The 26,441-nt window shown below is 45.5% G+C and overlaps 1 protein-coding gene across 1 annotated transcript; it reads right to left on the bottom strand.

Moving 5' to 3' along the window:
• Nucleotides 1-986: 986 nt before the first annotated feature.
• Nucleotides 987-24,722, bottom strand: LOC116838139 (suppressor of cytokine signaling 1-like). The gene is made up of 3 exons (XM_032803156.1): nucleotides 24,399-24,722; nucleotides 5,689-5,813; nucleotides 987-3,128 (listed from the first exon to the last, which is right to left on the bottom strand). The coding sequence occupies exon 3, from the start codon at nucleotides 3,060-3,062 to the stop codon at nucleotides 2,550-2,552; it is 513 nt and encodes a 170-aa protein (XP_032659047.1). The 5' UTR covers nucleotides 3,063-3,128; nucleotides 5,689-5,813; nucleotides 24,399-24,722; the 3' UTR covers nucleotides 987-2,549.
• Nucleotides 24,723-26,441: the final 1,719 nt, after the last annotated feature.

The following is a 26,441-nucleotide window of genomic DNA, read 5'->3' as shown; positions in this document are numbered from 1 at the left end:
TAGAGTATTTTATTTATCCTTATCATAATTTTCAAAGAGAGCAGTCGTGACCATTAACAATGGAATGATTCAAGAGCTGTTAGCTACACAACCCAAGGTGCTTACTTTTAGGCCAAATAATCAGATAAGAACAGTTCACAGCTGGGTCAAAGCAATGGAATGAGATGGCTCTTCCCTCTGTGTGTTACACAACCATCATAAAACAGAGCCATTCCTGAGCACAGCTGTGAACCTTTAAGAAATAAGTCAGTTCCTTTTGCTATTGCATGGAGTAAATAGAGGAATGTAGCGAGCATACTTCAAGTGTTGCATCTGCAGTGGGGCAAGGGTGGGAGGGAGTGAAATGCCATGTAGGTAGGGAGGACTATGTCCCACCTATCTTCCAGAGATGGGATGAGTAAGGGAGTGCACAGCACAGAGTGAAGCAGGCAGGTAGCATTCATGGTTGAGGAAGGAGCTCAGGGACAGTGGTTTTGCAGCAATGCACAGAAATAAAGAGTGTCTGAGGCTTTGCCTACAGGCTGGAAACACTGATGAAGTTCAAAACTGCACAAAATATTGCTGTCACTGACTGCCTCCTGTTGAGCCACCTGCCTCTCCATCTACTTTGCCGTCAGTCCCTCCTAGGCGGTATGACAGAGTACTTTGGTTGTGCTGTTGAGGAGCTTGTCATGCCAATTTCATTGAATAAATTTCTTTTAAAAAAAAATCCTTGTAGGGTCTGGGGCAAGGCCTATTTCCTCTTTTCACTTTGAAGTGGGCAGCAGCCCAGGACTCTCACTATTTAGAGCTAGTGCAAGAAAAAAAAATTGCAAGCTATTAATCAGAGGAACACCTTGCCTCTCCGCTGCCTGAGACATTAAAAAGAAAAGAGATGTGCCTGAAAAGGTACCAAGAACATATAGTCTGCTTGTCTGCACAAACTTGGTTATTTAACTTTGTACCTGTGCTAATGAGGCAACTTAAGTTGGTTCCTCTTTTAAAAGTTATGGACCAAATTTTCAAACATTTGCTCTGAAGTTACACACTCACAATGCCACCTTTGCACAGAAACATCTGTTTTTATAGGACATTTTTAGGGACACTGCTTAAATAGTGATGTCAGTCAGATGAACCCAATCTTTATAGGACCTTATTTTCATAATTCTGTCTAATCCCCATGTCCGTTCCCACCCTCACTAGCTGTGACATCTAAAATGTGTATTCTTTGCATCAGGACCTTGTATAACTAGCTGTTCTTTGAGGCACCTAGCATACTATTCAATGCAATACAAATACAATATTTGAAATTTAGACCTTATATACTAAGACAGAGTCCCCCTTGTGGTACCTATATTTTTAGATTAATACACTAAAAAAAAAAATGAAATTTACTGTTCCTAACTAATCCTTTTTTCGTTTTTCACTTCACTCAGCATGGCCAGTGAACCTTTGATTTACATGTACTGGCCCAATGCCAGTTAGTTTGTTTTTCCAGCACTACAGGACAATTATTACTTTTTTTGAAAGCTCCTTTTGAAAACATTTTTATTAGTAGTAACTTTTCTAATGCACTTCTCCGTCCCTTTTATACAAAAACCTAACTTTTTAGAGTGTTCCTTTAATGATGATCTGCAGGGGGCAGCAGCATACTGCCAGATGACCGTACATGATGGTCCGCTGATACAATCAATAACAGAATTGACTCTCCAAACCAAGACTTGGTTGGCTGAAATATTATATTATCCCATTACAGTATGGCCCAGCTGCCCATAAAAAAATGAAGCTATGCAGTCCAGCTTCCAATAAAAGCAATGCAGAAGCTGGTGGAACTGTATTGTTAAACATGCCTGCCACTGTTTCCTCCAGTGCAAATATTAGAGTGTCATTTCTTGTATTTCTGAAGTGGCATGTTATGTATTTCCATGGTACAGGGAAGTGAAGGTTGCTGGTAGTGAAATCTTTCTCTCTCTCAACACACACACACACACACACCTGCCCACCCAACACCTTTGGTATCAGAGAACAGTGTACAATTCCTGATGACACTGAATCGGAGCTTGTCAAAGTCTTTGAAATTCAACTGGACCTTTTCACAAGGAGAGATTTTTCAGCAAGAAATAGCTTAGGCACTTTGGAATACAGGGAGAAGAGGAGTGTGCTGGGAGGACAGGCAATGCCCATGTTTCTGAAGCTTATGCATCACAACTGGAATAAAAAGTGCTGGATTGGGGCAGTTCTACTCTGCCACAAGGAGAAACTACGCACCTTTACCTCAGGAGGACATGGCTCCCCTAGTCAGCAGGTTTAAGTTATCCCCCCACCCCTACCCCAAGGAGAAGTACAACCTAACGGCAGTGGCACATTCAGTTAGCATGTCACACTCACTCAGTTTTGCCTGCCACATGTATGCAGCTGTCTCCTTCTCTGTATAGGCAGTGGATTCCAAGTGATATTATGCCTTGTTCCTTTCCACACTGAAAAGTAACTGCCGCTCCCATGTACCTCTTCCAATCTCTGACCTTCCTCCCTTGTCCCATTGTAAGCTCCCAGGCTTTGATGCAAAGTTCCTACAACATGGGCACAACCCCGTGGTTCCTGCAGAGGGGTTCAGAGAACACCAAGGGGGTTCCCCCCATTTCATCACAGTGGATGGGGTTGGCCTGGGTTCCTGCCACCACCATCTCCAGCAGCCTAACCACACAGTCCGAGAACCAGTCCTTCAGCCAGAAGTAGCCCTCCCGGAAGGAGATCCGGAGGCTGACTGGGCCCGCTGGCATCCGAACACTCACACTGAAGAGGCAGTTCCTTTGAGAGCTGTCCCGCACCAGATAGGTCCCCACCGGCTCCTGCTGTAGCTTGGCGTGTGCTTCACTCACAGATAAGGGACCCCAGTAGAAGCCACTGGCCTGCAGGATATTAAGCGATCGCTCCACTACCTCCCACTCACAGCTGCGGAAGGCCCGGTAATGAGTGGGTAAACTGGATGGAACTGGAGCATGGGGAGTTCTCCGTTGCTGCCTTTGTGGAAGAAAAAGGTTATTGTGTGCGTTCAGTAGATCATCCGGCCTCCCTCTGATCATCTCTCAAAAGGCCCATGGATCCCAGAAAGATGTTATCTTTAATACACTTTCTTCTTTGCATCCAGCCTGGGGAAGAGAATGAAAGTGAGGCAGGCAGATAGGAGTTTTAGTATCTTTCTAATTGGATAAACGAAGAAAGCTGGGGGTCAAGGACACTACCAGGAGGAAAAGGTACACAGAATTTATAGAGCTGCAGAAATCAGTGACAAAAAAATTGTTCAGTAGCTCATATTCTCTCCACCCTGGCTCTCACCTCTGCAGGATTATTCCTTGTAATGGTCTGCTTACTCTAATCTTAAATGACTCCAGCAAAGGGGCTTTCACCACATCCTTCGGCAGACTATCTTAATCTAATAAAGCACACTGCTGGGAATTTCCCCAACACATTCCCACAAGTTAGAGAATAAGATGGGATCTTTCCTTGCCAGGAAATCTTGTTCATTATCATTTAATGACTGATCAAAGGATTTCTCATATCTGCCTCCACTCTCTTCTTTAAGGACAAATATGGCTATGAAGAAACAGATGCTGGGAAGGACTAATTCCCACCAATACCCACAAGCTCCTGTAATCAGTGATTCAATTATAGAATAGCTCTCCTCAATGCAACAGAAGAAGGTGAAGCTCTCTGCCCCAGTCCCCAACAATCTCTCTCATATCTGATGATCTGTTTAACCCTGAGCATGTGGGTCAGAATCACCATGAGTTAGATTTTAATCCCATTTATACAGCTAGGTACTGTTGAAGTCCAAGTAGTGATCTTCTCCTTAACCTCGGCCCCTTACCACTGAGAGTCTCCTGTATCACAGCGTCCTCGGTATCTCTCTCCTGTGCTCCATGAATCCTGTTGAATAATTCCAGACCATATGCTTCTTCCCTAACAAGTTATATCCTGACAATCTATTGTTAATTGTCTGCCTGTTACTCCTCCTGCCTCTGTTCACAAGCTGGAATAAGAATACTCCTCTTTCTCACTGTCACGGTCTCTTTCTCTGTTTCTGTGTTCCTACAAGGTTCCCTATATTTAGCAGTGTTGATTCCTGCACCCAGACCCGCTGCTGCAGACATCAATCCATCTAAGTTATTACAATTTATATATATACACACATACACATATATAAACATAAAAACCACAGCCCGAGCCAGAGGCTTCTTCTGTATGAGAAGCCTGAGCTGTTACATACCACTTCCCCGGTGTACGAGTCAGTAACTCACCGCCAAAACCTTGCCCTCAATCCTCTGACATGCTCCATTAACCCAGTCACTCTCTCTTTTTCTGACAGAACATGAGGGGGAGAAGGCAAGCATGCGAGCAGACTGAACTTCCCCCAAGCAGCCTATAGACTGGGGAAGAGACATGCTTCAGTTTCCTCTTACTTCACCTTGGGAAACTTCATAGCTCATCTCAAGCATACCACAGTACTACAGCAACAAAAACCAATGTCCACGTTCCTTCAGTCAAAAGACAGCAATTTTTCATTCCCTCAGACTGGTCAGGCAAGCCAAACCCCAACAGAACCCCTGTGAAGTCTGCTACAGCAGTCACTGTTCTAGAGCTTAGCTAATCACATCACTCGATTTGCTCATTATTTTGAAGCTTCCTTTAATTTATTTAGTTTGGTACTTGCACCAGATTGACTGCTCTGTAGCCTGAAGTCCTCCAATGGTGGGGAAGGTATAACACAGGCAGAGGGAGCCAAGCTTCTTTCACGTGGCCCTGCTAATAGGTGTTACCCCTTACCTAAGAGTGGGCTTTGGAGAAAGGTACAGGAGTTCAGTCTCTATCATCCATTGTCCTTCTGCTGAATCTATCAACAAAGGACTAAGGCCAGTTGTCAGGGTGATTTTGGAGATGTGGACACTGGTCAACTAAGGCCCCATCTTTGCTAGCCTTTTCCCCCACTAATGTTTCTCACTGTGGTTAATAATGACACAGCAGCAGCACCACCAGTGGCACTAACAAAGGGAACTTTTCTAGACACAGAACTGTGACTATACCATCTGAGCTCTCATTGGGAAACTTTTACAGTGGCAGAAAGCTTCACTTTCTAGTCCTGAAAGCTTGTGAAATACAGAACCTTTAACCCATCACTGGGAGGATAAGGAGAAGTCAGCCACTGGCAGGTTGAGTTTCATTTATTTATTAAATAAAGCCAGCTGTTGGAAGCTGCTCCGGAGATTTGGAATGTCAGAATAAATCCCAGGGGAGATTGCTCAATGGGCAGAAAGCAAGTAATAGTCGAAATTGCATTATAAACGCAATTTATCACAGAACTCACCACCTCAGATGAGACAAAGTAAACACACACACTTACACTTAAATGGATATACCCAGTCTGTAAAGTGCTTTGAGATCAAAGGTACTATAGAAATATATTACTGCCACTATTTGCTTCCCAGGATGTAGCTACAGCACTGAGTTGAGGAGGCAAGTCCAAAACCTCACTTCTTTCAGTTGGGTCCCTTTTGGCCAAATCAAGATGTCCAAATAGCAGTTTAGCCAAGTCAGCTCAGCTATGACATGTGACCTCAAGGGTATAGGTTGTAAAGCAAAGAAAATTGCAGCTTCAGGCATATAGATCTGATTTTTCTGCACCTTTGCATCCAAACTCCCCAAAAGGCTTACCTCTTTCAATTTGCCATCCATTGGGATAAGCTTTTGGACATAAGGCCCAGGAATATCCATTTCCAAGAGTTCCAGCACAGCACTTCCTAACTTTTGCAAAGCCCCAAGCAAGAATAGCTTCTCACCTTGAAAAGTAAGAGAGACATCAGTTAAACTGGTAAGCAAGTCCATAAGTGAAATATAGTGGGCCCCAAGTTTGCCCATCTTGATCTATATCAGCCCAGACTCATTTGCTCTGCAGTACATTTCAGATGGTGTGTGATGGAATGTACCCATGTCCACACCTTACACACAATTGTAATAATCTTTGTACAAAGTATACCTTGTGAGATATCATTTAAAAACTCAATTTTCTGATAAATAACATCATGGCAAAACAATATAACACTGTTACGTGCAAAGTTATAAACATAAGCTGAGACCATTACTTAGGCCTGGTCTACACTGGGGTGAGGGGGGAGAAATCGATCTAAGTTACGCAACTTCAGCTACATGAATAACGTAGCTGAAGTCGACGTACTTAGATCGACTTACCGTGGTGTCTTCATTGCAGTGAGTCGACTGCTGCCACTCCCCCGTTGACTCTGCCTGCGCCTCTCGCCAAGCTGGAGTACAGGAGTCGACGGGAGAGCGCTCCGGGGGGTGTGTGTCAATTTATCGCAATAAATTGATCCCTGCTGGATCAACTGCTGCCTGCCGATCTGGCAGGCAGTGTAGACATACCCTAAGACTGTGACTACACTAGCACTTTTGTCAGTATAACTTATGTCACTCAGGGGTATGAAAAAAACAACACCCCTCTCAGTGACATAAATTACACTTACAGAAGCTCCAGTGCTGACATCGTTATGTGGCGGGAGAGACTCTCCTGACAACATAGCTACTGTTGCTTGTTGGGGGTAGTTTAATTATGTCAACGGGAGAGCTCTCTCCCATTGGCATAGAGCAGCTAGACAGGAGATCTTACAGAGGTGCAGTTGCCTTGGTACAGGTGTCTGGTGTAAACATATTCTAAAAGTATATTTTCCAGAGAAGACTTGGGAATGGCCAAACCAGTTCCTCAGAGGCAAAGGGCAAGCTGATGCCTCAGCCAGGTGTGAACAAGGCTGATGGACCATTACCCATGAAGTGGCCATTCTTTGGGCTTGGCTACACTTGCGAACTACAGCGCAATAAAGGAGCCCCGGGTTCCCTAGCTCACTATTTATCCACACTGGCAAGGCACGTAGACCGCTTCGACTCCGCGGCACTCAGTGAGTGGAATAATGTTTGCTCCACCCCCACTGGGGTGCCGCGGCACCAGTGTGGACGAAATGTTGCATTACATTGTAGCCTCTGGAAACATCCCATAATCCCCTTAAGTCAAGTGGCCACTCTTGTCATTGCTTTGTAATCATTGCAGGAATGCAGATATGTCCTTTGAAAGCTCCCTTTCTAACAGCCGGCTGCTTATCTGCTTTGACACAAGCAACCATCACTGTGGAATGCTGTGTGAGAGAGAGAGAGGCGGGGAGGAGAGGGGGGTCTGTTGCTGTCTGAACTTACAACACAGCATGCTGACATGCTCTCAGTCCCCCCAAAACCCATCCTCTTCCCCCCCACATACACACAACACACTCCCTGTCACACTCCGCCCACCCCACCCCCCATTTGAAAAGCATGTTGCAGCCACTTGCATGCTGAGATAGCTACCACAATGCACTGCTCTCTGTGACTGTTGCAAGAACTGCTAATGTGGCCACGGCAGTGCACTTGCAGCTGTCAGTGTGGACAGACTGCAGCGTTTTCACTACTGTGCTCTACAAAGGCTGGTTTAACTCAAAGCGCTCTATGTCTGCAAGTGTAGCCATGCCCTTTGGCAGGAAAAAAGGGCATCTACAGCTACATCTTGGCAAAGAAACAATATGAAGTTCCCTTCCCCACAGACTGCCTGCCACCGTGCTCCCAGCTGGAAATGCTTTGAATTTAACATAGTTTGTTAAGTTAGGCACCGGTTGCATTTTATTTTTATTTTTCTTGCAACTCTTTCTGACTATTGCTTGTACTCACTTAAAATCTCTTTGTAGTTAATTAACTTGTTTTATTGTTTTATCTAATCCAGTGTGTTTGAACTCAAGTGTCTGGGAAACTCCATTTGGGGTGGCAAGCTATGTGCACATTATTTCTATTAAAGGAATAATTGACTTTATATAATTTGGATTGTCCAGCAGGCGGCTAGACAGTACAGGACATAAATTTTTGGGTGGAAGTCTGGGACCTGCAGTGGATTGGGTTAGGGTCACCCTGCATAACCAAGGCTGGCAAGAGCCCAGATGTGGCTGGCTGGCTGGCTGCAGCACACACAGACACAGCTGGGAGTGACTTGCCTGCTGGAGAGTGTTTGTGAGCAGTCCAGCAGCCAGGCACTGTAAAGGGTACCCCAGGTTAGAAGGCAGGGGTGACACAACTACTCATTAGTCTGGATTGTACCCTGGGTATGTCACTTGGCGACAGTCAAAGGATAGCTTTATTATCACGGCCTTCAATGCTCTGGCCTGACTAGCAACCCAGTGTACATGGTGGATACCTCAAAAACAGCTCTCAGTCGTCTCAGAGGCATCAGAAAGAACTTTGAAATTGTCATTGTCTTTTGGAATTTAAACAGTGAAAACTGAAAATGTCTTCAAACTAATTTTAAAAACTGATCAGGATCTCAAAGATTATGCTTCCCACAACAAGCTCAAGGTGGTGACTGGCACAGTGCCTAACATGAGAAGCATCTCGTCTACATTTGTTCTGTGTGTCATTTGAACAGCCCATATTCACCACTGACCCATCTGAATGCAGCCCCAATCAATTTTGATTTGAGCTCTTCTGCCTTGATTCCAACAACCTCTACAGCTGCCTTTTATTCCTTCTGCTGGCCCAGTTACCAAGGCTGCTATGTCAGCACAGAGAGCACACGTCCCAAAAATACAATGTACAACGACTTGTTCAGCTACAGACCGGTTAGTGGATTCACCAATAGGCAGAACAATAAACCTAGCTTTCTATACATATTTCGGGGGCACTTCCCTAAGACCTCGTCTACGCTACAGAGTTTCATTATTTCTATTTAACTGGACTGCTTTGCAATGTTTATATTCCACGCCATGATGTGCACCCATACAAGGGAGGTGTATTTAGCTGATTTGTAGTTCTGCCACATGTCCACAAAATCAGTGTAGCTGCAGTGCTTTCTGGGTATCTATTCCAGAGCTCTCAGAGCAGCTCCAGGCTGAACTCTGGGCAATTCTGAAAGACTTCAATATATTCGTGGGAGGAGGGGTCACACTCCCACAACTCACTGGGGAAATTCTCTGCTTCCCATGAGGTATCCCATAAGTCCCCTGGAGCCAGGACTAGCGCTAGGGGTTTGAGCGCCCTAGGCGCACGGCAATTTCACCGTCCTGCGCGGTGGTCCGCAGCTCTGGTGGAGCTGCCGCCGTCCTGTCTGCGGATGGTTGGCTGCTCCCGCGGCTCCGGTGGAGCTGCCACAGTCGTGCCTGCAGGAGGTCCCCCGGAGCCACGTGAGCAGCCGACTGTCCGCAGGAATGCCTGCAGCAGCTCCACCGAAGCCCGCGGACCAGCGGACCCTCCGCAGACACCGCCCCCTCCAGCAAAACACCACCCACCAATTATCCTGGCGCCCGAGGCGATTGCCTAGGCTGCCTCAATGCAAGCGCTGGCCCTGCCTGGAGCACAGCAACATATTACAAAGAATTTCATGCAATCTGGAGTCTAGTCAGAATGCTGAGCTTGCACTTTTGTATCAGCAGCAAAGGTTATAATTGGATCCCATAAAAGTGTATCATGAATCATGCAAGGTGGCGGCAGTGAGAGGGTGAGGAGCGTTCCAATAGAGAGCCCAAGAGTGAAGCTGGAAGGGAGTCCTATCTGTATACTTTAATGGTTACCACATGCTCCATCCACATTAATGCTAACCTTATTTAAGCTGTTACCGGAATACTGTAGTATCTCCTTTGTCCACACCAGCACTAACACAACTGAGTCTCAATCAAGGTTGGTTCTAGGGGGGAACCAACAAACAAACCTAGGCTGAATAGTACCCAGAGAGGCTTGCCTGTAGATGAAGGTGTTACTGTTATGCTAACAGTGTCAACTGCCATTCATTTCTTTAAGATAGTTGCAAAGTCTTAGGCCTGTTCCTTCTCTATCCTTCACTTTGTGGATATAAACATAGGTTGATTCAAGAATGAGGCCATTTATTTATTGTTTGTTGATTAAGCCCATTATGATTGGCAAGTTACAGGGTATTTGGAAAAACTCAAAACTGAAATTGCATCTACTGACTGTACAAACCAGTGTTCAGCAAGGAAGCAAATGTATAGCTCTCTTTATACTGCAATCTAGTAACAGAAGCCACATGTAGAGAGAGTGACATTTCCTGCTTCCATGCATTGTATATCAGCAGCAGAACAATCATGTACAGGGAAGGAATCAGTTCTACAGGCTTGCAAAAGGATTGTTCTTATCAGAAAGCTTTTCATTAAGCTGCTTGGCTCTAGCAGCAACAGCCAGGTTCATTACAGCCCTGCAACTGCAAAATATCAGAGAGGCCATTGCTCTTCTAAAAGCCAAAACATGTTTTGCAAGAGCTGTAAGTAACCAGTTGCAGTTTAGTTACTACAAACCTGCTCTGGTTTGGTTCTCTAATTTAATTATCACGTGCCTTTCTGGCAAAAATAACTACTACTGAACTCTGGCCTACAGCTTGGAATTATTTTTCTCCCTCTTAAAAAGTCAAACTGTTTTGCAGCAGCCATATTGACTGATGCTAAGTTTAGGAGACTTTAACAGCTGCTATTTAGCCTACTCGAGCCTGACTAAAAAACTGAATTGTTGCTTGCCTTTCTGGCTAACATGTCTGCCTTTGGTGGTTGCTGGCCAGCTGCAGTGTTGTCAAAATCATGATTTTATCTTGTGATGCAAGAAGTTCCAACCTTCACACAAATCTCAGCCCTGCCTGGAGGAAAACCCCTGACTTGTGGTCTTCCCCACCTCCTGGGGAAGCGCAGCTGATAGAGCTGCTGCAGGAATAGCTCTTCCCCCTTCCCTTGGGAGCACAGGGACGTTTTTTTGGGTGGAGGATGGGGGGGAGAGGGAGCAGCTGACACCATTCTCGCAAGAGAGGAGGAGGAAGCAGAAACAACCCAGCTCAGGGTGGCTTGGCTCCCCCACTCCATTGAAAATGTGTCAGCTTCTTCCTCTTCCCATTTCCCTCTGCAACATCAAGCCTGGGAAGGTGGAGCGGCGGGGGGGGGGGAGAGCCCTGGATCTGCCTCCTACTCGCCCCCCACCCCCATCCTGATAGAGGGGGTGAAGAGCCACTGGAGATGCAGGAGAAGCAGAGGTGCGCTGAGGGGTAAGGGGCAGATGTGGGACAGGGGTGGTTTGTTATTAACTGATGGACTGAAGGATGGACAGATGCGGGGTGGGAAGGCACAGAATTAATTAACATTTTGGGGAGAAGCTGGCTGCCTCCTGGTACAGGGTTTACAGTAGACCTCTCATAGCAGGGCCCAAAACCATTTTATAAATCTGGAAGAGTTGCCAGTTGTGTGTCTGTCTGTGTCATATTTACAGCCACCACAGACCAGATCAGAACACTAACAGACAACACACTCAGACTGAGGCATGTTCAGCAGTGCATTTTTCCTTGGTCTCATCCCATCCCTAGTGCAGTACTTCTATGAATAACATCATTTATGTCCATTCACCTGCCTTCTGACTGCCAGACTCTCCTCAACCCCTTCTCCTTCCATTTTCCCTGATGCAGCTCAATCCTCTTTACTTCAGCCCCACACAGGCACCATCCCCATCTCACTGAGGCTCAGTTGCTGCTGTGCCCCAGGTTGAGACCACAGAAATAACTTCTCCAGAAGTAACAGGCTGTCAGTGGTTTCAGCGTGGTGAGACGACTGGCCCATTGATCAGAAAAAGGACATTGAGTGAATGGTACTGAGGGAGATCTAAGAGGTAACCAGTCATAATGGATAGTTTCAACTACCCGGGTACAAAACTGGTCAAGTGTTACAATGGGAAAAGTTTCGAGAAAATTTCTTGACACCTAAATGGTTGCTTCTTGGAACAGTTAGTCCTACAAGCACACAGGAAGAGAGGATATCCTTAACTTAGTCCTAAGTAACCCACAGGAGTTGATTGAAGAAGAAACAATAGTCAGGCCCCTAAGTAACAGTGATCACAATATAATTAAGGTCAATATCCTCAAAGGAGGGATCCTATAAAAAAAATTGCATTGACACACTAAGCATTAGAAAGGGGGATTCCTGCCCACCTGCCCTCTCCATGAAAAGGAAGCTAGAAAAAAAAAAGCCCTGAAAGTCAAAGTCACCACAGAGGTTACTTAAGCAACCCTAATACAGTCACAAAAGTATGAAAACAAGGAAGCAAGAAGGGAACCAAAATGGCTAAAAGGCAAGGTTCAAGAGGCCATTCAAGCCAAACAGGTATTATTTGTATTGTGGTAGCACCTAAGAGCCCCAGTCACTGATCAGGACCCCACAAGGCTAGGCAATGTACTAAACATGCAACAAAAAGATGGCTCCTACCAGAATGTGCTCACAATGGAAGTAATCTTTAAGAAGATGGCATCTAACCCTAGTGAAGCCAATAAACTACAGAAGGCAATAAGTACATTGAGGTTAGGGTGGCTATGATGAGATTGGGTCAGCAAAGAGCAAAGATATATATATAAAAACTAAAGTGTTTTTCCATAGATCAGGAAACTTGTGAGAAAATAATCAGGTCTACTAGACTACTAGTAAGTAAAAGGCACAATTAAGGAGAATAAGGACATTGCTGAAAAGCTAAATGCGTCAGTCTTCAATATCAAGGATTTAAAAGAGATATCTCCCCCAGATCTATTATTTTCCAGTTATTAAGGTTAGGCACTATCAGACTTTAAGGTATCAAGAGAGGAGATGCTGAGACAAACTGATGAAAAAAAAACAAGTCATGAGGACCAGATGGTCTACACCCAAGGATTCTGAAGGAGCTAGTCGAGGCACCGGCTGCAAACAAAAACCGGCAATCTCATTAAAATCAGCTATTCTATCAAAGGATTGGAAGATAGCAAATATTATCTTTTTTAAAAGGCACTACTACAGAAGAGTAAGCCTCATCTCAGTATCAGATAAATTTATTGAGAAATCTATTGCAATTCTATGTCAACAAGATAGTGGATAAATGAGAACCAGTTGACATAATTTATTTTAACTTTTACAAAGTTTTGGTTGAAGTCCCTCACCAGAGGCTACTGGAGAAAATAAAGCAGTCATGGGGTGAGCATTAAAGTATATCATCACCGATAACAGACAGGCCAAGACAGAAAACAAAGAGTAGGAATAAGTGGTCAATTTGCAATATGGGAAAAAGGTTAACAGCAGTTAGCCTCAGGCCACAAGGTTCCATACTGTTTAATATATTTATTAATTATCTGGAAAAGCAGGTGAACAGTGAGGTGGGAAACAGTGCAGATGACCAAATTATTTAGGTTAGTTAAAACCACTGAAGAGAGGAACTTCAGAAGGGTCAAGCAAATCTAGGTAAATTGGCGACACAAGGTCAGATTAAATTCAGTGTTGATAAATACAAGGTAATGCAATTTGAACTACTCATACAACTTACAAGATTCTAAATTAATTGTACTAACTCAGGAAAGATCTGGACAACACTGTAGACATGGGATGGGGAAACTTTTTGGCCTGAAGGCCACATCTGGGTATGGAAATTGTGTGGTGGGTCACGAATGCTCATAAAATTGGGGGTTGTGGTGCAGGAGGGGATGAAGGCTCCAGCTGGGGGTGTGGGCTCTGCGGTGAGTCCAGAAATGAGGAGTTTAGGGTGTGGGAGGAGGCTCTGGGGTGGGGCAGGGGGTTGGGGTGGAGGGGTGGGAGGGTGAGAGCTCCGGCTGTGGATGGGGCTGGGGATGAGGTGTTGAGGGTGCAGGAAAGTGCTCTGGGCTGGGACCAAGGGGTTCAGAGGGCAGGAGGGAGAATCAGTGCTGGGGCAGGGGGTTGGGGTGCTGGAGGGGATCAGAGGTGCAGGCTCTGGACAGGCAGCTCTGTGCACTGCCCTGTCTGCAGGCACCACCCCTGCAGCTCCCATTGGCTGTGGTTCCCGGCCAATAGGAGCTGAAGGGGTGGCACTTGAGGTGGGGACAGCATGCAGAGCCCCCTGGCTGCCCCAACACATAGAAGCCAGAGAGGTGATATGCCGCTGCTTCTGGGAGCCCCAGCACATGCGGAGCAGTGCAAGCCCCCGACCTCGCTCCCCGGTGGGAGCCTAAGGTCTGGATTAAAATGTCTGAAGGGCTGGATGGGACCCCTGGGCTGTAGTTTGCCCACCCCTGCTGTAGACAGCTCAATGAAAAAAGTGTCTGCTTGACGTGCAGAGGCAGTCAGAAAAGCAAACAAAAATGCTAGGATGCATAATAAATAGAATGGAAAATAAAAATGAGGACGTAATGACATTAAGAAAGTCAATAATATGCCCTCACCTGGAATGCTATGTTCAGTTCTGGTAAAAAAAAAAAAAAAAAAAAATGGATACAGAAGAGAGAGGGGGGTTCAGAGACCGGGGATGAAGAGGCACAGAAAAAATTCCATATGAAGAGGGACAGAAAAGACTAGTACTGTTTGGAAGAGACAGGTGAGAAGGGCATGAAGGAAATATCAAGACATTAAATGTATAAAGTCAACCCAGCAGTTCTCTCTCTGTGCTCTCGTAATACAACAAGAAGAGGACAGTCAATGAAGTTGAAAGGTAAACTTAAAATTGACAGAAGAACTGCTCTCCCCATGCATACTTTATTTTTGGTGCAGTCCCCAACATTCTCATTTCTTCATTGCTTGTCCTGCACAAACTCTATTAAATACCCATCAGCCTGTGAAGACTTCATAAAGCACACCTCACTATACCAATCCATAAGGCCAATATTTGTGCCTTTGTTTGGGTAACAAATTTTTTATTGGTGAGTTTATGTCCTGGTTTAAAAGTATTTAGCTGTAAGTGCAGAATTTTTTAAATCAAGTGATTTTAAAGTAGAGCGGACTAGAGACTCCACAGTGAGTCATTTTAAAATATCACTTTTAAGCAACCATCACTTAAACATTCAAACTTCCCATAAGAATTCCATTGTGCTCTGATAATCATCACAAACATACTTTTCCTCTGCAAAGTTAAGAATGTGAATAAAGGTCTTATAAAGGAGCTCTTATGTCAATCTCAATTACGGAGCTGCTACTGAATAGCTCTATATCAATAACTTAGACTACTTTTCTTCATACTATCGCAAAAGAAAAGTTATGTACCATTCTACAGTGAATCAATTATTACAAACAAAAACACAATCATACCTCTCCAACATTTTGAGGGGCAGCACTTTGGTCTTCTTGTACATTACATTCCACACAAATCTTGTGTCCCATCACTTACTTTCAAAAGTTGCTTACAACAAAAATAATCATGATGCTGATGTTATTGAAAGTCATTTACATTAAAGGGATAAATCCCACAGTACTTTCAGTTTCTTGCATTCATATATTTATGTCCTCCTCACTTCGGTTCCTGGTCACACATTGTCTCCTGTATGTGGGCCTTGGAAGGCTGAGAAATATGCACAAAATTACTAGATAAGTGACTTAGTCCAAAGCTGGAGCTAGAACACTGTTCCTTTAGTGCCAAAAACACAGACTTCTACCATTTGAGAATAAGGGAAAAATCTCTGTTACACTGATGAATAAGAGAACCATTAGTGTTCTCTCCAAACGTGTAAGAGCACACACACACACTATGGCCCCAGTCCTGCAACTGGATCCTCAAGGGCAGATCCATGCACCCATGTTCAACCCCACTGACTTCAGTGAGACTCCATGCACGTGGAAGCTTCCCCTTATGCAGTTCAAACTGCACGAACAGGGGCCTACAACAATTACAATTAAACATAATTTGAGTATATTTGCTTAATTATAATCTATTTTCTTTGACTATAGGTGGGACATAAGTTTTCAATATAATTTAATTATGTGGAAAGTATGACAGCTATTTTTGAGCTAGAGAATCACAAAGTGTTGGACAAGTCAAAATTTGAGATCAGGTTTGCAGAAAAGGCTTCAGAGTAATTTTTGATCTAGCCCAATTTTGCTAACAAAAATTCTAGGGGAGCTAATACAAAGCTAAAGGAACCTGGTTGCAACCTTAACTATGGAAAGTTGATCCCCTGTATAGTACATTACATATGTTTATGAGTATGAGAGAGCATAAGAGAACTGTTCGGGGGAGGGCAGGAAGGGGAACACAGAAAATGAGTGTTACCAAAATACCTTGAGAGTAGTTCTTGGAAATGTGCAGTCTGCAAATTTGTATCAGACTTCATTTCCTGTGAAGTGCACACTGACTTTTTCATCTCTCCACCAAAGAAAAGGAAAATGAACATGCTTTAAAGGGACTGCTGTGCACTCTCCAAAGGCAACACAGCAAATGTTGCCATTAAATGAAATGCAAACAAATTTTGCCATTAAATAACACACAAAAATTGACATCTTGTGCTCATTTAAGCTAGTTTACAAGAACTGAACTATTATGATTCTGATACAGAAAAACTGGATATAACCTACGATTCAAAGTAGTATTGAGTATACCGTCTTAAACCTTTCCCTTCTGGAGACTTGGGTTCAAATCCTGAGTTTGGTCATGGATGTAAATGAGTTTGAAAGGTCTCATCTTGGTCATTTTTGGACACTTGTTCACAATACAAAATAAACAGGGACCAGTTGTGCCAGACATCTTTGCTTTAAGAAAGGCCCAAAACTGAATTAATAGATGGGTCTGATCAGAAATAAGGCAGAATTGTACAAATGTAGGCTGGAAGGGAGCTCAAGAGATAATCTAGTCCAGCTCCCATGCCAAGTAAACCGTGCTAGTCTAACCCTGACAGCTGTTTGTCTAATCTGTGCTTAAATACCATCAATGACAGGGATTCCACATCCTCCCTTGGTTCCAGTTCTAACAATAAGGATAGTTAAGCAAGTTTTTCCCTAACATCTATTCTAAATTTCTTTTGCTGCAAATGAAGCAGATTAGTTCTTAGCCTACCTTTCATGGACATGAAGAACAATTGACCACCATCCTCAACAAAACTCTGCAACCACATTAAGGGCTGTTATCAGGTCCCCCCGGGGTCTTCTTTCTCAAGACCAAACATGCTGACTTTTTTTTAATCTTTCCTCAGAGGTCAGGTTTTCTAAATCTTTTATCATTTTTGTTGCTCTCCTCTGGACTCTTTCCAGTTTGTCCACATCTTTCTTAAAGGATCGTGACCAAAACTGGACGCACACTCCACCTGTGACCTCATCGGTGCTGAATAAAGCAGAACAATTACCACCCATATCTTACATATGACACTTCTGTTAATACACCCTAGAATCATATTAGCCTTTTTTGCACCTGCACCACACTGTGGATCATGTTCAATTTGTGATCCACTATAACCCCCAGGCCTTTGCAGCATTACTACCACCTAGCCAGTTATTCCCCATTTTGCAGTTGTGTATTTTATTTTTTCTGTCTAAGCATGGTACCTTCCACTTGTTAATTTCAGACCAATTCTCTAATTCAGCAGTTCTCATACTATGGGTCAGGTCCCTGTTTTAATGGGGTCATCAGGGCTGGCTTAGACTTGCTGGGGCCTAGGACTGAAGCCTGAACTCCACCGTGTGGGGCCAAGGCTGAAGCTCAAGGGCTTCAGCCTTGGGCAGCAAGGCTCAGGTTACAGGCCTCTTGCCCAGGGCTAAAGCCCTTGGGATTTGGATTTGGCCCCCTCTGTGGCAGTGGGGCTTGGGTGGGCTCAGGCTTTGGTCCTCCCTCCTGGAGTCATGTAGTAATTGTTGTTGTCAGAAGGGACTTGCGGTGCAATGAAATTTGATAACCCCTGCTCTAATTTGTCACAGTCATTTTGAATTCTAATCTGTCCTCCGAAGTGCTTGGTGTCATCTGCAAATTTTATAAGCATACTGTCCATTCCATTATCCAAGTCATTAATGAAAACACTGAAAAGTACCAGACCCAAGACTGACTCCCATGGGACCACACTAAATATGCCCTCCCAGTTCAACCGTGAACCACTGATAACTACTATTCGAGTATGTTCTTTCAACCATTTGTGTAGCCACCTTATAGTCCTTTCATCTAGACCACATTCTCATAAGCAAATGAGGGCAATTTCATGTGGGACTGTGTCAAAAGCCTTACTAAAATCAAAATACATCATGTCTACTGCTTCTTCCCTATCCACTAGGCCAATAACTCCATCAAAGGAGGAAATGAGGTTGGTTTGATGTGATTTGTTCTTGACTATTGGCTATTATGTATCACCCTACTATCTTCTAAGGCTCAGATTTTTTTAAGACATTTAGGCATTGCAACACCTATCTGATTTAGAAGCCTAAATACAGCTTCTCCCACTGACACAGCGCTGTCTACATGGGAGGGTTAAGGTTAGTATACCCATCACTCGGGATGTGGATTTTTCACATCCCTGAGCAACATAGTTATACTAAAGTGTGTAGTGTAGACCTGGCCTTACCCTTTCCTTTGTCTTTCTTTCACTCCTAATGTATTTGTAGACCCTCTTCTGAATGTCCTTTATGTCCCTTGCTAGGTGTAACTCAGTTTGTTCCTTAGGTCTGGTCTACACTCAGCAGCGGCTTCAGGCACCAGTGCTCCAAGCATATGCCTGGGGCGGTAAGCCGCGGGGGGCACCCTGCCGGTCCCTGCGAGGGTGACAGTCAGGCAGCCTTCACCGGCTTGCCTGTGGGAGGTCCGCCAGTCCCATGGATTCAGCGGCAGGTATGCCGAAGCCGCTGCCTGTCTGCCGTGCTTGGGGCAACACAAAAGCTAGAGCCGCCCCTGTCTACACTACAGGGTTAGGTTGACATAAGTTGCCTTGCATCAACCTAGCTGTGGAAATATCTTCACATAAATTTGGCTCCCACTTCTCTATGCTGATTTAGTAACACCATCTTCCCAAGTGGCGTAGAGTCATGGTAGATGTAATTAGGTCAATGCTGTGTCAGTGTAGACACGGTGTTGCTTACATCAACTGTTATTGGCTTTCAGGAGCTATCCCACAATACCCCACACTGACAATACAATCAGCACAAGCAGAACAAGCGCTCCTGGTGAGGACACACACTGCTGACAGAAGGAGCCAAGTGTGCACATACACAAGCGATTTAATAACTGTGGTGGGTGTATGCTGATGTAAGTTAAGTCGACATAATTTTGTAGTGTAGACATGGCCTCAGTCTTTCTGATTTTGTCTCAACATGCTTGTGTTATTCTTTTGAACTCATCGTAGCAATCTGCCCGTGTGTCTATTTCTCGTTGGATACATTTTTGATTTCCAGGCAATTAAGGAGTTCCTGATGAAGCCATATTGGCTTCTTACCATTCTTCCCGTCTTTCCTTTGCATTGAGATAATTTGCTGTAGTGCCTTTAATATTGCCTCCTTGAGACACTGCCAGTTCTCCTTTACTCCTTAGTAGTATTAGCAATAGTAGAGATGCTGCATGTCAGCAGTGACGTACACGGGCAGATTGGTAGTAAGAAACAATATTCTAGCTTTAACTTATGCCTTTAGTCACATGCATTCACGTATCAAATGAATATATAATTTCTGCACAGTCTTGGAAGTAAATATTCATTTATAAAAGTACTTCTTATACAGCAGAAGTGTCGAACATCTGATATTTATGTGGCCCGCATGACATATTCAGATTCCACAAAATCTAAGCTTTCATTTAAAAAAATACATTTCCAGCCCTCATGGTTTACAAACACTAACCAAGTGTAACTGAAGAAAAGCTGTCTGTTAAGTCTGCAGAGCTCCGGAAGTAATGGTTGACAAAATGTGACCTCCTTAATTAATCCAACTGAGGTGATGATCTTGGAGTCTAATTATTACATTTAATATCAGCAATATCTATTTTATTGCTAACCAAGATGAGATAGGAATGGGTGAGAGAAAAGAATGGGTGAAAGAGGGAGTGTGTGGTAGTGGGGGGGACTGGGAGTTACTGGTGGGAAAGAAATGCGGATAGAAGAAAGATGGAGACAAACAGAGAAAGAAAAATTAAAAAGGAGAGAAACATAGGGCAGAAATAGTGGCATAAAGGTTGGAATATTTTCTGTGAGTAATATTGAAGCCACATTCAGTATCAATAAGATAACTAACATTTCAGTTACAAGCTATATTCTACCTTAGATCTTTGTGCAAATATCCCATTGACACCTGCAAGAAATTCCTAGTGGATTAAGGATGGTACATACTCCAACATGTTGACTCCAATCCATAATTTAGAAATAGAATTTGGCCCTCTCCAAAAATGAGTTTTATAACACTGTTACAGAAGCAGAGATATGTATATTTGGAGGTTTGCATGAGATCAACTTTTTTTTTGGTGGGGACAGAGGCACTGTTGTTCTTTCATGTCTGCTTTTCAAGACACAAAGGTTCAATAGTTGTAACATAGACTCCTGTGCCTTGGGAGAAGACTGCAGTTTATACATTGCTTCTAGAACAGCCTAAAATTACTCCTGGGGGAATTCTGCACCACTGCATGTGTGCAGAATTCACGTCTCCCACAGATTTCTTTGCTTCCCAGCAGAAAAACAACTTTTTGACAGGGAAGCTGCAAGAGCAGTCATACACTACTCCCTAGCAGCGCAGGTACATCATTTCAGCCACCTGGAGCAGCCGGCGGAGAGGTAAATCACCATGGGGCTGGGGACACCCCAGCCAATGGCTCCTACCCTGAGCTGGGATCAACTGCTAGTCGTGGCTGGGCTGGAGGCAGGAGAGCATGGGACTTCCTCTTCCCCTGCAAGGAATAGCTGGGGCTGTGTCAGACTCACCCACAGAAACCTCCCCCAGGAAGTTCAGCATCCTCCCATGCTTTCTGCCCCCATTGCTCCTCAGCTGTGGGGCAAGGGGTCATTGTATGAGGAGCTGCTTCCCCATTCATCCAACCCCCATGCATCTGGACCTCCCATACTCAGACACCCCCGCTAAGCCTCACCCCATACACCTAGAAACCCCCTAACTCTCCATACCCAAATCCCACCCAACTGAACCTCAACTCCTGCATCTGGATCCCCCCTGCACTCAGCCCCCTGCCCTGGACCCCCATCCTTGCACCCAGATCACCCCCCACTGAGCTCCCTGCACTCAAACCCCCACCCTGATGCCCCACCCTCTGCCCCACCTTGAATCCCCACATCTAGACCCCCACACCGACCCCCAACTAGCTGCACCCAGACCCCCGACCCTATCAAGCCCCACTCCCCCAGCACCGACACCCCCCCCGACACTCCATGCCCAGACTTCTCTGTTGAGCCCAAACCACCTTCACCTGGAAGCCTCTGTAGTGGGGGTTCAGGGGCAATGGGACACAACAAGCCTCTGTGCATCCAGATCCCCCCACACCTACACCCCCCGCCACCGAGCTGCCTGCACCCAGATTTTCCCACACAGAATCATCTCACCCCACACCTGGATCCCCCCACCCTGAGCTCCTCCAAATTTGGATCCTGCCTGGCTGAGCCTGCCTGCCCCACACCTGGTGCACCTGGCACAGGCGGGCAGGGCGGCCCAACGGTGTTTCTGGGGCAGGTCCAGGCCTTGTGTCAGGATCGGGTGCAGCCTCACTCGGGTGTCTCAGGCCTGGGGGGAGGAGGGCTCAGAGTGATTTCCCACCTTTCTGCAGCCACTGGCCTATGCTCCCACTGCCATGCTGGAGCCCCTGCATTTATTTAATCACATATAAAACTTGCATAATTTTAAAATACTGTGCACAAAATTTTTAGGCGCAGACTTTTTAATTTTTTTGGTGCAGAATGCCCTCAGGTGTTTTAATTAAAACTCTGCATACATTTCAAATCAACAATATATAAGGTCAGTTATGGATGAGCCAGGTTATTTAATCATATCACTCGGACAGTGACGAGCAGCATAAAAATGAATCAGTGCCTACTGACCTGGAGAAGGCCAAAACAATACTTAAAAATCATTCCTGAAGCCAAATATCCAACTGATGAAGACAATTAACAAAAACAGAAATGCTGATAAACACAGTTTGGCTTCATCCACAATGGCTAGCCAAATCTTATTAGAACGTAGGTCAATCCAGACCAAGTTTATACTTAAATGTTTTGTGGGACAAACATTAAACACACATGCTTAACTTTAAACAATACATATAGTCCCTTTCACCTCAAAAAGATTAAAAATGCTTAAAGCATGCATGCTAAGTGTTTGCAGGATCCAGGCTACAACCAGGATTGTTTTGGTAATGTAGACAGGACCGGGTCCTCTCTTCTGACAGACTGGCATTAAAGGGGAAGTATCAGAAAACTGTAGTTATATTTGATCTCATCACATCTCAGGAACTAAACAGGGTTGGACCTGGTCAATGTGTGATTGGATTTTCCTTTAAAATCCCTAGAGTGCTGCAAGGAGCGAAACTGGCAATGCAATAAAAATTATGCTGTTCCCTTTAAACTAGTAATGAACTAATAATCCCAGAATGGTAGTGGGCTGAATTGGCAACCATAAAAATTAAAAAATCACAAATCAAACACCCTCCAAAAATCACAAGACTGGCTTTTAAATCATGAGTTTTTATTTATAAAAAATAAATGTTGGATTATTTTCATTTGCCTTCAGGGTTCATCCAGGTCCTGTTTTCAAGCTTTTCTTTGAACCAGGGCTTTTTTATTTATGTATTTATTTTTAGATAAAAGCTGACATTCGCAAGTCTGAGTTCTTGGAAGCATTTAATTAAGTAAAAAATAAATATAGTGAAATTCACAATAAAAGTGCAAGGAGGGTGACTAGAGTAAAGAACCCGATATTGCTTAAAAGTGCCATTTTTCATATAAATTATAGAAACAAGGTATTGGTTATGACACCCTTCTGCAAGTGTAGGGATGTCATCATCATCCCTGGTGTTCTAAGCAAATTCCAATTTAAAATCACAATCTGCATTTAAATAGAAAGAATTTCCAGCTGGCAAATTATTCAAGCCCTACATTGTGTACTGTTATATTACACTTACCATTCCAGAGGTGAATGCACCTCCGTGCCAACAAAAATGATCCTGCTATTTAAAATTTGTAAAGTTGGTAAAATATTTTATATTCTTTGGATGAAAGAAACCAATTCTCAATATTTTATTTCTGAGTCTTCTGAAATTTGATATTTTTCTTATAGCCACAGCTTCTGCATTTGAATTATTATCTCAGTTTTCTTAATTGAATTTCTAGCCCTTGTAGTTCTGGGGGGAAACTTTAAAACGTGACCTGAGTGAGCCCAAAATACTCAAAAAGCAGAAATCAAAGAAGAAGAACCCAAGATTTATTATTGTTTGAAAAAATCTCATTATTTTTAGAGATCTGACTCATGATTTTTGGAACGCTTGGTGTTTGCAATGCTGTTATACTGATTATTCAGGTCCTCTACCAAACCCACAGCAAAGAACACGCATTAACTGAAGCATTTTCTAATCTTCAAATCTAGTTCCAATCCACAAATTCACACCAATTTTAAATATCTTTAGTTTAGAATAAAATCAACTGCTACTTTACTGAGAAACAGAAAATAAACCAAAATCAGTAGCCACCTATAGTAGCAGTAACAGTAGCTGCACCTACCACCTGTGTTCTAGCCATGTAGCAACAAACAAGAGGACTCTCCAGGTGAGCTAACAAACCTGACAGCTAGAATTTGGGACAGAGCAAGTGGTGACATAAGAGAATAAAACAGCTTTTAAGAGGCTGCCTTTATCTTCCCCTTTCTTATTTTTTTTTTTTAAAGAAAATTCAGTGCTGGTTAAAGATGACAGATTGGTTTCTTGTGTCTCCACCTGCGCTGGTACCCTGAGACCAAAGTTGCAGCATCAGAATGGTTGAGTGGCTGTAGCTGGCATTGCCAGTGCCTGTGCTAACTTGCTCTCCAGGGCTGCCCATCTAACAACTAGCGCTAAAACGTTTCAGCAGAGAAGCTGGGGGGGAAGCCCATTGTGTGGCATCCATCTTTTGCCAGGTTGGCGACTTCAGTGACTCGAGCCTACTTGAATCAGGAAGGGATAACAGCAGAGAGAACATCTTTCCCGGGGAAGAGGTGTGGGGGGGGGAAACCCTTGCACTTTCCAGGTTGCCGCAGTCCACATGGACTCAAAGGAGCGAACCTCTGATGAGTAGCCCCTGAGGCTAGGACCTGCCCGCGATCTACGCTCTTTGGGGCTAGCTACTTCGGACACCGTCCGCCGCAGCGTGGAGCTCTGCTCCTACATGGATTTGCAGGCTGGAGAAGGAGTTTTGTGTGCTGGGGGATCAAGGCAGGAAGCGGCTGCTAACTGGCTTTAATTTTAGGACAATCGGTGCAACTTTCCAGGCGGAGAAGCAGCACCGGACCCTGCAGTTCAGCCAAGAGTTTGCATCTCCACCCCAAGCAGCCGGGTTTCATCCAACAATCTACCGCTAACTCAATGAAGCGCCCACCCCAAAAAACTCCTCCCTCCTCCCCCTCTCGAAGAGAACCCCCCTTCGAGCCACTCGAAAGTAAGAAAGGAGGCTTTGCGTTACTTACTGGAGGCGGGGGCCAGCCCGTGCACTTGGGCCAGGGATGCACGCCAAATCCTCCTGCTGGCTCGCCCGTGCAGGGGGCCGGGAGGAGGGATGGGGGCTAGGGCGCCTCAGGTTTGCAAACAAGGGAAGAAGATGCTCTCTCCAGAACAAGAGGCGGAGGGGGTGTTCCTCTCTCCCGTCCCCGTTTCCTAAGTAAGTCCCAAATAGTTGCCCAGGTGCAAAAGTGCGGCTGGAAACCCCCCCCCTCCCCCCAAGGAGCACCTCGGAGCCGAGCCCTCTAGCAAAGTTGCTGTGAGCGCAGAGGGGAGAGAGCGAGGAACGCGGGGCTGAGTCACGGGAAGGCGGCGGCGGCTGCTGCTGCCGCTGCTTGGCGCGTCCCGCCTGCTTGGAGGGCGCGGGGGCGGGGGGCAGAGCGAGACTCCCAACAGCTGCTGCAGCAGCAGCCTCCCCGGGCTGCCGGCCGGCGCGGCGCCAGCCTCCCCCGCACGCGCGCCTGCCTCGGGTACCGGCAGCTGGGTCGCGCGCCTGGCTGGCTGCGCGCCGCTCGCAGCCGTTTGCTTTGCTTGGTTTCGAGGAGGCCGCGCGCACTAAGGGACCGCCGGCAAGTGCCAGCCCCGCTGACAAACGAAAAAGCCCCCCCTGCGCTGGGGAGAGGGGAGCCCCTCTCCGCTCTGCTGCCCGCCCGCGCCAAGCAGCACGGCCGCGGCGGGGGAAAGGCAGGAGCGAGGGGGAGGCTCCGAGGTGACTGACCCCTGCCCTTCCTGCTCAGGGGGGCGAGCCAGGGCTCGCTGCACAGGCCAAGCCTGGGCAGACGCTGGCCCCGCTGCTGGGATCGCAGACAGTAATTCCCCCTCCAGAGACTCCTAGGAGGGGGCCAAAATAGATGCCCCCTGCGGTGGCCGGGAGCCAGCAGCATCCAGGCATCCTCCTTCCCACCCAGACCCAGCTAGCCTGCAGCATTTAACCGTGGGGCAATCGATGGGTCCCTTGTGGCTGCAGGCAGTGCGGGCTCAGGAGCACACAGACAGAGGGAATGGTGACCCCTGCCCACCTCGTGCTTGGTAGCCTGGCATCCTGCTCCCAGGCCTGCTCTACACCCAAAACTTGGGCCGACCTACGGCATAGTTCAGGGCTGTGGAACATTTTACACCCACAGCACTGTAGTTAGGTTGATCCAACCCCCACTGCAGATGCAGCCAGGTCGATGGAAGAATTATTCCATCAGCCCTGCCACAGCCTGTGGAGGGATGGATTTAGTACAGCGATGAAAAAACTGCCTCTGTCACTGTAGTAAGCATCTACAGTGCGGCGCTACAGCTGTGCCACTGTATTGCTTTTAGTGTAGATATACCCCAACTCAACAAAGGACACTCTGTCCTCCCTCTCAACAGTGTCCATGCAAAGAATCCTGTGTTGTGAAACAGATGTATGATTTTGAATAGAACACTGTGGGGTAGTGCCAATAAACTTTGCCCTCTGTTTTGCATTGTTATTTCAGTTAAATATTGGTGGCCCCCCCTACACACAGAGCTGCTGTAATATCAGCTGTACTTGAGCCTTGGCCTGCTAAACCCAGGGTTGTGAGTTCAATCCTTGAGGGGGCCATTTAGGGATCTGGGGCAAAAAGCTGTCTGGGGATTGGTCCTGCTTTGAGCAGGGGGTTGGACTACATGAGGTCCCTTCTATCCCTGATATTCTATGATACTTGTTACCTTTCCAGAAAGAAAATGAGGGCAAATTAAACCAGGCACAATGGTGGGTTTGAGGAGAGGCTGTCTCTTTCATCATGGCAAATCCCAGAGGGAGGTGGCCTCTTTTTGTCCCCTGTGCCATCCCCCTCTCCCCATTGGTCTCTAGCTATGTCCTTAAGGTGGTCTGGATGGCTATTCAGTTTATGTCCTTCACTGGCAATCTTATTGCACCCCTGAACATCTGGTATCCACATGAGTCAGTCTCCTGCATGTTGGTGGCAACTGTAGGATTGGAATCTGGAATGTTTGAGTGTTGTCCTAAAGAGCTAAAACTGTTCTTGTCAGCTGATTGA

This window comes from Chelonoidis abingdonii, chromosome 1 (genome assembly GCF_003597395.2).
Source record: "Chelonoidis abingdonii isolate Lonesome George chromosome 1, CheloAbing_2.0, whole genome shotgun sequence".
Taxonomy (NCBI): Eukaryota; Metazoa; Chordata; order Testudines; family Testudinidae; genus Chelonoidis; species Chelonoidis abingdonii.
Note: the sequence above shows the minus strand (reverse complement) of the source record. Positions and strands in the feature narration are given on the sequence as shown.